The 16,021-nt window shown below is 45.5% G+C and overlaps 1 protein-coding gene across 2 annotated transcripts in view; it reads right to left on the bottom strand.

Annotated features, from left to right (window-relative positions):
* Positions 1 to 13,769, bottom strand: part of LOC121547161 (sarcoplasmic/endoplasmic reticulum calcium ATPase 1) — a 49,396-nt gene extending 35,627 nt beyond the window's left edge. The window contains exons 1-3 of one of the 2 annotated variants that reach the window (XM_041858285.2): positions 13,502 to 13,769; positions 11,702 to 11,719; positions 10,996 to 11,078 (exon numbers count right to left, since the gene is read on the bottom strand). In XM_041858285.2, coding sequence (XP_041714219.1) covers positions 10,996 to 11,078; positions 11,702 to 11,719; positions 13,502 to 13,619 — 219 coding nt within the window. In that variant the 5' untranslated portion in view covers positions 13,620 to 13,769. The remainder of the gene's footprint in view (positions 1 to 10,995; positions 11,079 to 11,701; positions 11,720 to 13,501) is intronic. The other variant, XM_041858286.2, reaches the window with a different exon arrangement.
* Between the last annotated feature and the right edge of the window lie 2,252 nt (positions 13,770 to 16,021).

A 16,021-nucleotide genomic window follows, 5' to 3' on the forward strand; every position in this document is an offset into this window, starting at 1 on the left:
GACGCCTGTGTCGCTCGAGGAGCATCTCCGTGGGCAAGAGGACCAGATCCGACAACTGGAGACCGCTCTACAGGAGGTAATCAACATCATGCACCGATGGGAGGCCAGCATGGTACCCACACCTCCACCTACCCTGTCCATCCCATCGGTCGGTCCACCAGTCCCAGGTTCGGAACCCAGGGGGATTCGGCTCTCGCTCCCGAGGGCGTATGACGGAACAGCTGCCGGGTGTCAGGGGTTCCTCCTGCAGGTGGAGCTCTACCTGGCCACTGTACACCCGGTGCCCTCGGGATACGAGAGCGTTTCCGCCCTCATCTCCTGTCTCACGGGCAAGGCGTTGGAGTGGGCTAACGCCGAGTGGAGGAAGATGGACGCCAACACCATCACCTACGCCGAGTTCTCCCGCCGCTTCAAGGCCGTGTTCGACCATCCACCTGAGGGCAAAGCGGCGGGGAGCGTCTAGTCCATTTGAGACAGGGGAGGAGGAGCGCTCAGGTGTTCGGCTCTAGAGTACCGGACTCTAGCGGCGGATGCAGGGTGGAATGAACGGGCTCTCATCGACCATTTTCGATGTAGCCTACGAGAGGACGTTCAACGTGAGTTGGCCTGCAGGGATACCCATCTTACCTTCGACCAGTTGGTCGATATGTCCATCCGTCTGGACACCCTGCTGGCCACCCGTGGACGTCCCGAGGGGAGTCCGTCCATTCCGCCCTCCGGCACCTCCGAGCCGAGCCCTATGGAGCTCGGGGGTGCCGGCGCTAGAGAACGGAGTAGGAAGAGCCCGAGGGGGCCTGTCTCCTGCACCAAGTGCGGTCGTGGAGGGCACACTACGGCCAGGTGCTGGGGAGGGTTCTCCGGGAGTAACGACAACAGGCCACGCACTGGGGGGGCCTCCCAGGTGAGTAGACGCCCCACTTACCCAGAGCTTTCTGTTGCTGACTTTTGTATACCTGTTTGTTTTCCACAGGTTGCACCTCATTCCCAGCATAAGGCGCTAGTAGATTCAGGCGCAGCTGGGAATTTTGTTGATCGTAAGTTTTGTTTTGAGTTAGGGATCCCTCTCCTACCTGTTGACAAACCTTTTCCCGTTCATGCCTTAGACAGCCGCCCGTTGGGGTCGGGGTTGATCAGGGAGATCACAGCGCCACTTCGGATGTGTGCGCAGGGGGGTCATGAGGAGACTATACAGTTGTATCTGATCGACTCTCCTGCGTACCCAGTGGTGCTGGGGATTCCCTGGTTAAGCACCCATAACCCTGCTATTTCGTGGCAACAGAGGGCTCTCGATGGGTGGTCTGCTCAGTGCGAGGGGCGATGTCTGGGTGTTTCCGTGGGGGCGACTTCGGTGGAAAGTCCAAACCAAGTGCCCGCACTGCACATTCCGCCTGAATATGGGGATTTAGCACTCGTGTTTAGCAAAACTAGGGCGACGCAGTTGCCTCCTCATAGACAGGGGGATTGTGCGATTGATCTCCAGGCAGGAGCAGCGCTCCCACGGAGCCATGTGTATCCTTTGTCTCAAGAGGAGAGAAAAGCTATGGAGACTTATATAGCCGAATCTTTGAGACAAGGATACATTCGGCCCTCCACTTCTCCCGCCTCCTCGAGCTTCTTTTTGTGAAAAAGAAAGATGGAGGGTTGCGCCCGTGCATTGATTACCGTGGTCTCAATCAGATTACTGTGAAATACAGTTATCCACTCCCTCTGATTGCGACCATGACGGAGTCATTGCATGGAGCGCGTTTTTTCACAAAACTGGATCTCAGGAGCGTGTATAACTTGGTGCGCATTAGGGAGGGTGACGAATGGAAGACAGCGTTTAGTACCACGTCAGGTCATTTCGAATATCTCGTCATGCCATATGGGTTGATGAATGCTCCATCAGTCTTCCAATCCTTCGTAGATAACATTTTCAGGGATATGCAGGGACAAGGGGTGGTCGTGTACATTGATGACATTCTGGTGTACTCGTCTACCCGAGCCGAGCATATAACCCTGGTGCGTCGTGTATTGAGGAGGCTGTTGGAGCACGACCTATATGTCAAGGCAGAGAAATGTCTGTTTTTCCAGGAGTCGGTCTCCTTTTTGGGGTTATCGGTTGTCCGCGTCAGGGGGTGAGAATGGAGGTGGATCGTGTGTCCGCTGTGCGTAATTGGCAAACCCCAACTACTGTAAAAGAGGTGCAGCAGTTTTTGGGCTTTGCGAATTACTACCGGAGGTTTATCCGGGGTTTTGGACAGGTGGCAGCTCCCATCACGTCCCTTCTGAAGGGGGGTCCGGTGCGCCTGCAGTGGTCAGCCAATGCGGACAGGGCCTTTAGGAGACTGAAGGACCTGTTTACGTCGGCTCCGGTGCTAGCGCATCCGGATCCCGCATTACCCTTTCAGGTCGAGGTAGACGCGTCTGAGGCTGGTATAGGGGCCGTTCTCTCTTAACGGTCCGGCACGCCACCTAAACTCCGCCCCTGTGCCTTTTACTCTAAGAAGCTCAGCCCGGCGGAGCGTAACTATGACGTTGGGGACAGGGAGCTGTTAGCTGTAGTTCAAGCCCTTAAGGTGTGGAGGCATTGGCTTGAGGGGGCTCAACACCCTTTCCTCATTTTGACTGACCATCGGAACCTGGAGTACATCCGGGCAGCGAGGAGACTGAACCCTCGCCAGGCTCGATGGAGTATGTTTCTCACCAGGTTCGTATTTAAAATCACGTACATCCCTGGGTCCCAGAATGGTAAGGTAGATGCGCTGTCCCGGTGGTATGACACGGAGGAGAGGTCCGTTGAGCCCACTCCCATACTACCGGAGTCTTGCCTTGTGGCACCGGTGGTGTGGGAGGTCGATCCCGAAATCGAGCGAGCGTTGCGTACCGACCCCAGCCCTCCACAGTGTCCTGAGGGTCGGAAGTACGTTCCGCGCGAGATTCGGGATCGACTCATTTACTGGGCTCACATGTCACCCTCCTCTGGACATCCGGGTATCGGCCGGACGGTGCATTGCCTTAGCACTAAATACTGGTGGCCCACTTTGGCTAGGGATGTGAGGGTTTATGTCTCCTCCTGCTCGGTGTGTGCCCAGTGTAAGGCGCCCCGACATCTGCCCAGGGGTAAGTTACAACACCTGCCCGTTCCACAATGACCATGGTCCCACCTCTCGGTGGATTTTGTGACAGACCTTCCCCTCTCTCAGGGGAATACCACCATCCTGGTTGTTGTGGACCGGTTCTCTAAGGCCTGTCGTCTTCTCCCTATGTCGGGTCTTCCTACTGCCCTACAGACCGCTGAGGCCCTATTTACCCATGTCTTCCGGCATTACGGGGTACCCGAGGATATAGTGTCTGATCGAGGTCCCCAGTTTACCTCTCGTGTTTGGAGAGCGTTCATGGAGCGTTTGGGGGTCTCGGTTAGCCTTACCTCAGGGTACCACCCGGAGAGTAACGGGCAGGTAGAACGTGTCAACCAGGATGTGGGTAGGTTTCTGAGGTCGTATTGCCAGGACCGGCCGGAGGAGTGGGCACGGTACATTCCCTGGGCCGAGATGGCCCAGAACTCTCTCCGCCACTCCTCTACTAACCTAACCCCCTTCCAATGTGTGTTAGGTTACCAGCCGGTTCTGGCACCTTGGCAGCAGAGCCAGATCGAGGCCCCTGCGGTGGATGATTGGATGAGGCGCTCGGAAGAGACGTGGAATGCTGCCCACGTCCACCTGCAGCGGGCCGTCCTTCGTCACAAGGCGAGCGCCGATCTCCACTGCAGTGAGGGGCCGGTGTACGCACCCGGAGATCGAGTCTGGCTCTCTACCAGAAACCTACCCCCTCCGCCTGCCCTGCCGGAAGCTGGGTCGGCGGTTTGTGGGCCCTTTAAAGTCCTGAGAAGATTGAACGAGGTGTGTTATAGATTACAGCTACCTGTTGAGTATAAGAATATTAACCCCTCGTTCCATGTGTCTCTTCTCAGGCCGGTGGTAGCTGGTCCACTCCAGGACAATGAGATAGGGGAGACTCCTCCGCCCCCCACTGGACATCGAGGGGCTCCGGCGTACACCGTTCGGTCCATCTTGGACTCTAGACGCCGGATGGGGGGTCTCCAGTATCTCGTGGAGTGGGAGGGGTACGGCCCGGAGGAGCGGTGCTGTGTGCCGCGGAGGGACATCCTAGACCCATCTCTCCTGTCGGAGTTCCACCGGGACCATCCCGCGCGCCCTGCTCCGCGTCCTCCTGGTCGTCCCTGAGGCCGGGGTCGGCGCACGGCTGGAGCCGCGAGTCAAGGGGGGGGTACTGTCACGGTTTCGGCCGAGACTGCTCCTCCTCCTGGTTCGGGCAGGCTTCGGCGGTCATCGTCCCCGGAGTACTAGCTGCCACCGATCGATGTTTCATGTTCGTTTGGTGTTGTCTGGATGTTGTACACCTGTGTCTTGTTAGTCCTCGTTAGTGTCCTATTTAGTTCTCGTTGTGTGTGCTTGTCGTTGTGTGTGATTGCGCTTCTGTTTCGTGTTTGGAGCTACATTTTCCCTCCAGTGTTTTGGAGAGGGTTGTTTGCACATGTTTGTGCGTCATTTGTTTTGTCGCCTGTGTGCGTCGTGTATTTTGCCTTCGGGCTTATTGTGCTTCTGTTGTATATATATATAATATATATTGCACTAAAGCCTTTGGACTGAGCCTCTGCGTCCTGCGCTTGATTCCTACACCACACCCACCTTCAGCACGCCTTGACAGTATGTAAACTTCTGACCACTGGGAATGTGATGAAATAAATAAAAGCTGAAATAAATCATTCTATCTACTTTTATTCTGACATTTCACATTCTTAAAATAAAGTAGGGATCCTAACTGACCTAAAACAGGGAATTTTCACTAGGATTAAATGTCAGGAATTGTGAAAAACTGAGTTTAAATGTATTTGGCTAAGGTGTATGTAAACTTCCGACTTCAACTGTATATTCATTTGGGGACAGGTCAAAAAGCATTAAACATTTATGCCAATTTAGCAAGCTAGCTTGCTTTTGCAAGATAATTTGTCCTGGGATATAAACATTGGGTTTATTTTACCTGAAATGCACAAGGTCCTCTACACTGACAATTAATCCACAGTTGGCAACCAACTTTAAGGTGCATTACCACAACCAACTGGACTGGAGCGTGGACCTTAGTTAATCTTTCAATCACCCACGTGGGAATATGCTCCTAAAAACCAATGAGGAGATGGGAGAGGCGGAACTTGCAGCGCGTCAAGCGTCACAAATAGAACCAAGTTCTATTTTAGCACCTGGCTAAGCAGACGCTCGTTAACGTGAGCGAGCAGTGTGGGTGCAACGATTGAATAACATGTATGTGTACATTTATTTTGCAACACTCGCTCACGCGACGCGAATGGTGTGATCAGCATGTTACGCACAGCATGCAGCTACCCAAGATGTGTGACACTTGGCTCCCAGGCCCGCCCAACGGCAATTGCAAGTGTGTGCACTGTGACAATACGACCAATACTCGTTTTTTACCACCCGAGAACAGGTAAAGAATACAAAATCCAAAGCTTCATTAATTGAGCATGTAATGTACATGCTCATATGCATCTGCAGGACTACTTATAGCGGTTGTCACGCCCTGGCTCTGGGACTTTGTTATGTTGAGCCAGGGTGTGTTGTTTCTATGTGTTTTGTGTGCTAGGGGGATTATCTAGTTCATTTGTTTCTATGTTGGCCGGTGTGGTTCTCAATCAGAGGCAACGTGTATCAGCTGTTGCTTGTTGTCTCTGATTGGGAACCATACTTAGGCAGCCTGTTTTCCACAGTGTGTTGTGGGATCTTGTTCCGTATGGTTTGTATTGTAACCAAGGACTTCACGTTTCGTATCGTTTGTTGTTTTGTTTCGTGCGATCATTAAAAATAAAAGTATGTTCGCATTCCACGCTGCGCCTTGGTCCTCTCTGTTCGACGATCGTGACAGCGGTCAAACTAAACAAGCATTGAAACTTCTATAATGTTGTTGCCTTGATTTTTTTGGGCTCCGTGTCTCCGGATTCACTTACAACCAAATATCACCTACAGTGGGGAAAAAAGTATTTAGTCAGCCACCAATTGTGCAAGTTCTCCCACTTAAAAAGATGAGAGAGGCCTGTAATTTTCATCATAGGTAAACGTCAACTATGACAGACAAAATGAGAAATAAATCCCGAAAATCACATTGTAGGATTTTTAATGAATTTATTTGCAAATTATGGTGGAAAATAAGTATTTGGTCAAAAACAAAAGTTTCTCAATACTTTGTTATATACCCTTTGTTGGCAATGACACAGGTCAAACGTTTTCTGTAAGTCTTCACAACGTTTTCACACACTGTTGCTGGTATTTTGGCCCATTCCTCCATGCAGATCTCCTCTAGAGCAGTGATGTTTTGGGGCTGACGCTGGGCAACACAGACTTTTCTATGGGGTTGAGATCTGGAGACTGGCTAGGCCACTCAAGGACCTTGAAATGCTTCTTACGAAGCCACTCCTTCGTTGCCCAGGCGGTGTGTTTGGGATCATTGTCATGCTGAAAGACCCAGCCACATTTCATCTTCAATGCCCTTGCTGATGGAAGGAGGTTTTCACTCAAAATCTCACGATACATGGCCCCATTCATTCTTTCCTCTTTCGTCCTGGTCCCTTTGCAGAAAAACAGCCCCAAAGCATGATGTTTCCACCCCCATGCTTCACAGTAGGTATGGTGTTCTTTGGATGCAACTCAGCATTCTTTGTCCTCCAAACACGACGAGTTGATTTTTTACCAAAAAGTTATATTTTGGTTTCATCTGACCATATGACATTCTCCCAATCCTCTTCTGGATCATCCAAATGCACTCTAGCAAACTTCAGACGGGCCTGTACATGTACTGGCTTAAGCAGGGGGACACGTCTGGCACTGCAGGATTTGAGTCCCTGGCGGCGTAGTGTGTTACTGATGGTAGGCTTTGTTACTTTGGTCCCAGCTCTCTGCAGGTCATTCACTAGGTCCCCCCGTGTGGTTCTGGGATTTTTGCTCACCGTTCTTGTGATCATTTTGACCCCACGGGGTGAGATCTTGCGTGGAGCCCCAGATCGAGGGAGATTATCAGTGGTCTTGTATGTCTTCCATTTCCTAATAATTGCTCCCACAGTTGATTTCTTCAAACCAAGCTGCTTACCTATTGCAGATTCAGTCTTCCCAGCCTGGTGCAGGTCTACAATTTTGTTTCTGGTGTCCTTTGACAGCTCTTTGGTCTTGGCCATAGTGGAGTTTGAAGTGTGACTGTTTGAGGTTGTGGACAGGTGTCTTTTATACTGATAACAAGTTCAAACAGGTGCCATTAATACAGGTAACGAGTGGAGGACAGAGGAGCCTCTTAAAGAAGAAGTTACAGGTCTGTGAGAGCCAGAAATCTTGCTTGTTTGTAGGTGACCAAATACTTATTTTCCACCATCATTTGCAAATAAATTCATAAAAAATCCTACAATGTGATTTTCAGGAAAAAAAATTCTCAATTTGTCTGTCATAGTTGACGTGTACCTATGATGGAAATTTCAGGCCTCTCTCATCTTTTTAAGTGGGAGAACTTGCACAATTGGTGGCTGACAAAATCATTTTTCCCCACTGTATTTATATTTTGACATGGCCTATTGATTAATGAGAAACACAATTAATCTTATTAATTTGTGCTATAATTTGCCATTTACCTTGAAACATAATATAATTATAAGTTGTTTACATTGTTGTGTCTCAATGGGTCACTAGGCTTAAATAGGAGCTAAGTGCAATGGTCAGGTCACGCTGAGGAAGATGTTAGCTTGACGTCGAAACATCAGTCACCTGTTCGCATCCTGTACAATGGATTAAAGTGAGCAAAAATAAATCAATTTCTGCCTTTTTTTATTGAGTGAACCAATGCTTTTTTCCTCAAATTAGTCCTTTTGGAAGTTTTTCTTGGTAAGCCATTCTCACTTCTTATGATGGAAAAACTGCCATTCACTGTCTGAAATCAGTTGATGATAGGACTTAGACAAGTTGTAAATGCAACAAGTACTGATATTGTATCATATAATAGCACTCACAGCATTTTGCCCCCCCAAAATTGGACACATTTATGGTCTGTTTACATATATTTTAGAGGGTATTTATACAGAAAATGTGTATAAACTGTATTTAGAATTATATGACAATTTCTGATATATCACATGCCTTATTTTTATTTTCCTACATAAGTAAAATCATGATTATGCCTCTACTACCATTCATTCCAATTAGACTGGGTTGGATTTCTCCCTGACCAACATGGCTGCCATTTTGACCCCATTCTGGAACTTTGAAGGTTTATTGCATAGCCACTCTAGTAATTTAATAGGATCTCTATGGTTCCATCACTGTTCTATTTAGAGCTTAGTCTGTTTACTGTCTGATACTCTTACACAAACTCAGTGCTAGTGTCCATAAAAGCATGAACACAACAACAGGAGGCAACACTGTGCCAGGTTTAGAAATAGACCGACTGGAACTACATTTTAAAAAATTCATTTATAAATGAAGTGGGAGAAACATTTTGAATTGTGTAAATCGTATGTTTTGTGTATTTGACATTTTGCATTTGTGTATTTGCAATTTTGGAATAATAAACTTATGTAAAAATAAAGATAGTCGCGTTCTCTATACTGTATATGCTCTTAATAATTTAATGGGTAAACACCGAATCAGCAGGTTGAGTTAAAATGTTTTCTTAAAACGTGTTGATGCTGTTCAGCTGTGGTCCAACGTTGAGCAACCATTCCAGTTTGCAGTTTCCAGAATGCAGTTTAGTGCTGTCTTTCACAATATTATGACACAATCCCTGTACACTTGATCTCCATGTCCCATAACTCCATGCTCCTACAGTATCCACTTCAACCTTCTCTTTCTGTGGAAGCCCATCGTTCCTTCCTTCAGACCTGACCTTTTACCGAAGGATACAGTTTCTCTTCCCCGACTTGAGTCTTTCTTAAAATAAATAGCCCTTCGACCCCCCCCCGCTCCCCGCACCCACTGTCTCTCACCCACTCCTCAATATTCACCTTCTAAGGCCATCGTGACAGCTGCCCAAAGTGGTGGAAAGCTTCGGGTAGGAATTAATACACCTCCACCCCTGTCAATGTACCCCACCCCAAGTTCTCCCGTTCAAAAACATATTTTAAGAGGGAGGGGGACTTAGAGAGCCAAGAGAAGCTACAAGTTGTTTGACAAAGTGACAAGACAGCAATGACCAGGCAGTGCTATGCGGGATCATCATTCAGGCCAGTGGCTTGGGTTACAGTTGTAGTCCTACAACTTTAACCCTTTACACTCGTACCCTTATACGGGTTCAAAATGGCAGATTTGGACACTGATAAGCTGCTAAATTGGAAAACAGTGGCTGTACAGTAACATGCTATACATGACGTCAGAGCTCAGGCTCTGCGCTTCACAGCTCTGTATGGGTTTTGACTGAACTTGAGCACCGCGCATGACAAGAAGTTGCACCCATCCCTCCCTCTAATTGGTCAACTTTTGCAAATGTTTTGGAAATGCTGTAAATTATGAGGAGACATTGAGGACAATAATAAAAATACCGCTTTGAGGTCATACGAGCAAGCCAAACACCCATGAGTCCTAATGTGCACTTCACATTTCCATATCATAAAACTCATGTAATATACAGTGTCAATGTTTGTGATCACTATGTCTGATGTACAGTTACAAGATGACATTGTGTTTTACCCTGCGTTGTCCTTAACAGAATGAGTATTTGTTTTTTGTATTGTGAAGAAAATATGGCACGGACCACGCATCTGAATGCACTTATGACTCCATTCTATGAGCTCCAAAATTAAGATCTGCTTCTCTGAATTGCCTTGTGAAAGTCTAACACCTTAAGATCAAATTTTATAATTTAGCTAGTCATGTTGGCAATAGAATACGTTTTCAAATTATGCACACCTGACCCAGATTCTGATTTATAATGGACCGTTTTTGGATTGCGTAACAACAAAGGTAATTGTGTAAAGGCTGGGATGCAGGGCTGTTCCAAAAAAGTGTGCTTGCTGTGGTTACTCAACAGCACAGCTAGGAGAGCAAAAAAAAAAGCATTATAGATGAAGATTCTTCTTTGAATCATAAAAGTGCATTGAAATTACTTAGGAACTGTGCACACTTTGGAGAGGTGTGTGGCCACTTCGAAACACCAGTTAGACGTCTCACTCAAAGCCTTGTCATGTTTTTGTCTTATGTTGCATCAACAAATTCGGCAAAAAGTACAGTAAATGTAAAATGGAGCTAAAATCAACAGTGTAATGTTTGGATTCAGTCTTGTGTCAGGTGAACTGTTGTGTCCTGACCTTTAGACTAATAATTTTCCAATAGTCTACAAAGTGTTCCTTTTTAATTGCTACCATGGTTATGCATATGTTTTCCATATTTCTTCTGTAAGAAACATTTCAATTTAGCCCTATCCATATAGGCCAATTCCACAGCTGTTTAGTATCAATTAATGGTCATACTAATTAAAGGGTATTAACAGAAAAAGTGCAGAGGGGGTATGAGTGGGTATGGGGGGTGGTCCGCCCCCAAAAATTATAAAATAAGTATTTTCTTCTCACTCTGGGTTGGGAAGGGAATGAAACATGAAAACGAATAAATAAATAATAATCTTAAAATCTTGAAATAATTTGTTATTGGGGAGCAATTTTCACAAAGTTTACAAAAATCTTGTTCAGGTGGGATGAATAATTGGGGCAAGCCAAATCTACTAAGATTCAATTGAATTGACAATCAATTAAATTATTGTTAAATAACGAGACCCAATAAGATCTGCACTTAAAAAAATATATACGATATTAGAGTGTGTAATTTGTGTGTTTTTCCAGTGACTTATTACTACTACTACTACGATTACTACGACTACCATTACTATTATTGTGACCAAATCATTACCAAAATAGCCTGGGATTAAATAATACTAGCGTAGTCTTTGTTTACTCACAAAAGAGATGCAGGCAGCCAGCAGCAGGATTCTGACCAACAGATCCTCAAACTGCTCCACAATAAGCTCCCAGGTGGTCTTACCTGACAGAGAGAGAGAGAGAGAGAGAGAGAGAGAGAGAGAGAGAGAGAGAGAGAGAGAGAGAGAGAGAGAGAGAGAGAGAGAGAGAGAGAGAGAGAGAGAGAGAGAGAGAGAGAGAGAGAGAGAGAGAGAGAGAGAGAGAGAGAGAGAGAGAGAGAGAAATATAGAAACAAGTATTATTTTTAAATAATCTGAGAATCTGTGTGTATTTGTTATTTTTGTTTAAGTGTCTGGGGGGCAAAATCATTATTATGCTGAAGGCGGTGTGAGAGTGATAATGTATGGAATGTTTTGCTTGTTTTCAAACCCAAAACAGGTGAGGGAAAATTACCTATTATCTATTGATTGATTTGCATTGATTTGGAGTCATATGTCTATAAATGTGGAAGCCCAGTTACCAGGATTATACAAGAGTGTGAGGATTATGCAGTACTGTGCAAGGAATTCCACAATCAAACGGTTGCTTGCATGTTACAATTAACCCCTGATAAAGGTTGATTTTATTTTGGATTGAAGCCAGTGTCGTGAATCACGTGTAAAAAGTAGCAATAATATTTATAAAAGATTGGTACATTTCCACAATGTGGTTCTTATTTGTGACAGTTCAAGTGACGAAAACACTTACCCTCCTCAGCTGGCAGCGCTGGGGTTGTCCAATCATGATGCAGGGAAGAGAAGGAGGGCAGAACAGAAAATAATTATGAGCACAATAGAAAAGTTATTATTAATCATAACTGTATGATATGTCAAACTTAGCTTAGTTCATAACCACTTGGACTGTGCATATATTCAATGAAAAATATGGGCTATTTATCTCCAGCATGTTCTATTTTCCCTAATCGTGGTTCTAATAGTAGTGAAAAGCTGTGTCAAAAATCTGATATACTGACTAATGAAATGTAATGTCATGACTAAAAATGTTTTAGTCATGACATTACATTTCTATATCCTGACTTTCAACCATTTTGGATTAACCAATAACAAAAATCAGACCAAGCCAGACTGTGCTTTAAAGTGTCTTAGTGCACAACACATCCGATAAATAATGTATCTGTGTTTCAACTATTGCTTTGTGGTCCTCTGTAGCTCAGCTGGTAGAGCATGGCACTTGTAACGCCAAGGTAGTGGGTTTGATCCCCGGGACCACCCATACACACACCAAAAAATTTTATGCACGCATGACTGTAAGTCGCTTTGGATAAAAGCGTCTGCTAAATGGCATATTATTATTAAAAGCGGGAAGAACAAACAAATTAAACATTAAATTCTGAGTGCCCATAAACTAGCCATAAACCAGAAATGCAATGAAATGTAGCCCATGGAATTGTCGACAATTATCTGATAACAGCAATTGCCATGTTGCTGATTGTAGTCTTTACTGTACGTTTATTGATACACTTGCTTACTCATCAAATCCTTTTTTTGCTACAAAAGCATCATCGTTAGCAAATTGTGGCCATAAATGCAAATTGTAGCCAGCTTGTGCAATGCTAAATGAACACAGAAAGGTGTGGGCATTTCAGCAAGCCAATCGAAGCAGACTTCCATCTAACTTTGCTTGGTCTATGTAGTTCACGCTGCATTAAAATGGTCATTGATCAGTGATCATATTTCAGATCATTCATCCCCGTTAGCTATCTAAGGACCTCCCCCTCTGCATTGGGCCTAAAATTATCCCCCCTCTCTGTTAATGCTCGCCCTGCATATTACCCAGGAAGACTCTTGAGCCGTCACCTGTCTCGCTCTCCACTCTTCCTTTCCTCTTTAATTAGCTCTTCAAAGCCCCAAAAAGTATCTGCTTCTCCAAGTCTCTGTATGTCCTTGTCTACCACCTGTTGCAACTAACCTAACCCATTTCTAAAAAAGAATCGAACACAGAACATTACTGCGTGCTGCAAGTGTCCCTAACAAAAAAATCAGTCTTGTTGTTGACAACTTGTCAACTTCAAAGTTAGCATGACTTGTGATATCGTTAAGAGATATTATCATTTTTTCACATACTAAACATTACGCAGGTTGACATTTATTGTCATGAATCTTGTCTTGGAGGCAGAACTGAGCGATTTCCGGCCAGTTGCAAAGTCAGAATTGGCTATATCATAAAATAAATGCTTTTGATTTTAATTTAAGGTTACAGTTAGCAGTGTGGTTAAGGTTAGGGTTAAGGTTAGGTTTAGGTTTAAAATCAGATTTTATGTCTGTGGCTGTGCCAGCGAGTGACCAATCTGTAGAGCTGCCAGGGCAAGATTCATGACAATAAATGCAAACATCACCCATCTACTACTTGTAAATGTCTACCACAGTGGTCTCTAATCTCTCGGCACAGTGCACACCTCCTGTACTTTGTCTATTCTACCGTCAGTTGCCATTTATTTTCTATGTTCCCCTTCATTCATGCACCCCTACATCCCTCCGTGGGTCTCACCATTGGGGCCATACTTGGCAAGGTTCTTCTTGACTTGGTCTGGGGTAAGACCGGTTTCCATGTTCACCCCGAAGAAGGCCAGGCATTCTGCCGGCGTCTTCGTGTGCGCGTTCTCCATCCTTGCCACTAGCCGTGTCTATCCGTACTCTTTAGATTTTTGTTGCGTTGCTCCTTTTTTTAAAGTGTGGTGCTAGGACTTGTATTGGTCCCTTGGTTTTTTCGACCCCTCCACAAGCAGGAGTGCTGGACTGACAGAAAGGTGAATGAGCAAACACTGCTGCAGGGTTTTATATCAACACGGGCCACACTATTGGTGGGGACCCCACAGGTACACGCCTCTAAATTCCAGCATGAGAGATATGGGATGGTTAAGGTGGGGCTAGAGGTGGAGTAATAGGGGAGGTGAGCTGGTAGACTTGGACAGGAACTGTGGACAAGGCTTGGCTAGGTGGAGGAGGGGGTAGTAGGGTGGAAGGGGTGTGTGGGGTGGGGGGGGGGGGGGGGAGTACGGAGTTGAAGGGAGGGGGTGTACCATGGATGAAAATGAGATCTGTTTTTGGAACATGCATAGTCAGTGGAATAAGGATAGGGGAGAAGGTGAGAGAATGAGACAGAAGTTCGTGCAGGGGGAGGAGGGGAAACATTAAGTGACAGCTCAACTGGTTTCTGCTGAGGAAGGGGGCAGAGACAGACAAAGAGTAGGAGACGGATAGAGACAGAGATGGTGCAAGCTTAAAGAGCGACTGCCTTTAAAAAGCAACTAATCCCTTTGAAAACGGCCTATGTGGAATCAATATGAGTCAGAAACAGTTATTCTTCTGTCAAAATTAACTACAAAGTGTAAAAACATTATAGCCTTATTCTAAAATTGATACAATTATTTTTTCCCTCATCAATCTACACACAATACCCCATAATGACGAAGCAAAAACAGGTTTTTAGAAATGTTTGCAAATGTATTAAAAATAAATAACAGAAATACCTTATAAGCGTTCAGACCCTTTGCTTTGCTAAATTGAGCTCAGGTGCATCCTGTTTCCATTGATTATCCTTGAGATGTTTCTACAACTTGATTGGAGTCCACCTGTGGTAAATTCAATTGATTGGACAAGATTTGGTATGGCACACACCTGTCTATACAGTGGGGGAAAAAAGTATTTAGTCAGCCACCAATTGTGCAAGTTCTCCCACTTAAAAAGATGAGAGAGGCCTGTAATTTTCATCATAGGTACACGTCAACTATGACAGACAAAATGAGAAGAAAAAAAATCCAGAAAATCACATTGTAGGATTTTTAATGAATGTATTTGCAAATTATGGTGGAAAATAAGTATTTGGTCAATAACAAAAGTTTCTCAATACTTTGTTATATACCCTTTGTTGGCAATGACACAGGTCAAACGTTTTCTGTAAGTCTTAACAAGGTTTTCACACACTGTTGCTGGTATTTTGGCCCATTCCTCCATGCAGATCTCCTCTAGAGCAGTGATGTTTTGGGGCTGTCGCTGGGCATCACAGACTTTCAACTCCCTCCAAAGATTTTCTATGGAGTTGAGATCTGGAGACTGGCTAGGCCACTCCAGGACCTTGAAATGCTTCTTACGAAGCCACTCCTTCGTTGCCCGGGCGGTGTGTTTGGGATCATTGTCATGCTGAAAGACCCAGCCACGTTTCATCTTCAATGCCCTTGCTGATGGAAGGAGGTTTTCACTCAAAATCTCACGATACATGGCCCCATTCATTCTTTCCTTTACACGGATCAGTCGTCCTGGTCCCTTTGCAGAAAAAACAGCCCCAAAGCATGATGTTTCCACCCCCATGCTTCACAGTAGGTATGGTGTTCTTTGGATGCAACTCAGCATTCTTTGTCCTCCAAACACGACGAGTTGAGTTTTTACCAAAAAGTTATATTTTAGTTTCATCTGACCATATGACATTCTCCCAATCCTCTTCTGGATCATCCAAATGCACTCTAGCAAACTTCAGACGGGCCTGGACATGTACTGGCTTAAGCAGGGGGACACGTCTGGCACTGCAGGATTTGAGTCCCTGGCGGCGTAATGTGTTACTGATGGTAGGCTTTGTTACTTTGGTCCCAGCTCTCTGCAGGTCATTCACTAGGTCCCCCCATGTGGTTCTGGGATTTTTGCTCACCGTTCTTGTGATCATTTTGACCCCACGGGGTGAGATCTTGCGTGGAGCCCCAGATCGAGGGAGATTGTCAGTGGTCTTGTATGTCTTCCATTTCCTAATAATTGCTCCCACAGTTGATTTCTTAAAACCAAGCTGCTTACCTATTGCAGATTCAGTCTTCCCAGCCTGGTGCAGGTTTCTGGTGTCCTTTGACAGCTCTTTGGTCTTGGCCATAGTGGAGTTTGGAGTGTGACTGTTTGAGGTTGTGGACAGGTGTCTTTTATACTGATAACAAGTTCAAACAGGTGCCATTAATACAGGTAACGAGTGGAGGACAGAGGAGCCTCTTAAATAAGAAGTTACAGGTCTGTGAGAGCCAGAAATCCT

Source organism: Coregonus clupeaformis, chromosome 31 (assembly GCF_020615455.1).
Source record: "Coregonus clupeaformis isolate EN_2021a chromosome 31, ASM2061545v1, whole genome shotgun sequence".
NCBI lineage: Eukaryota > Metazoa > Chordata > Actinopteri > Salmoniformes > Salmonidae > Coregonus > Coregonus clupeaformis.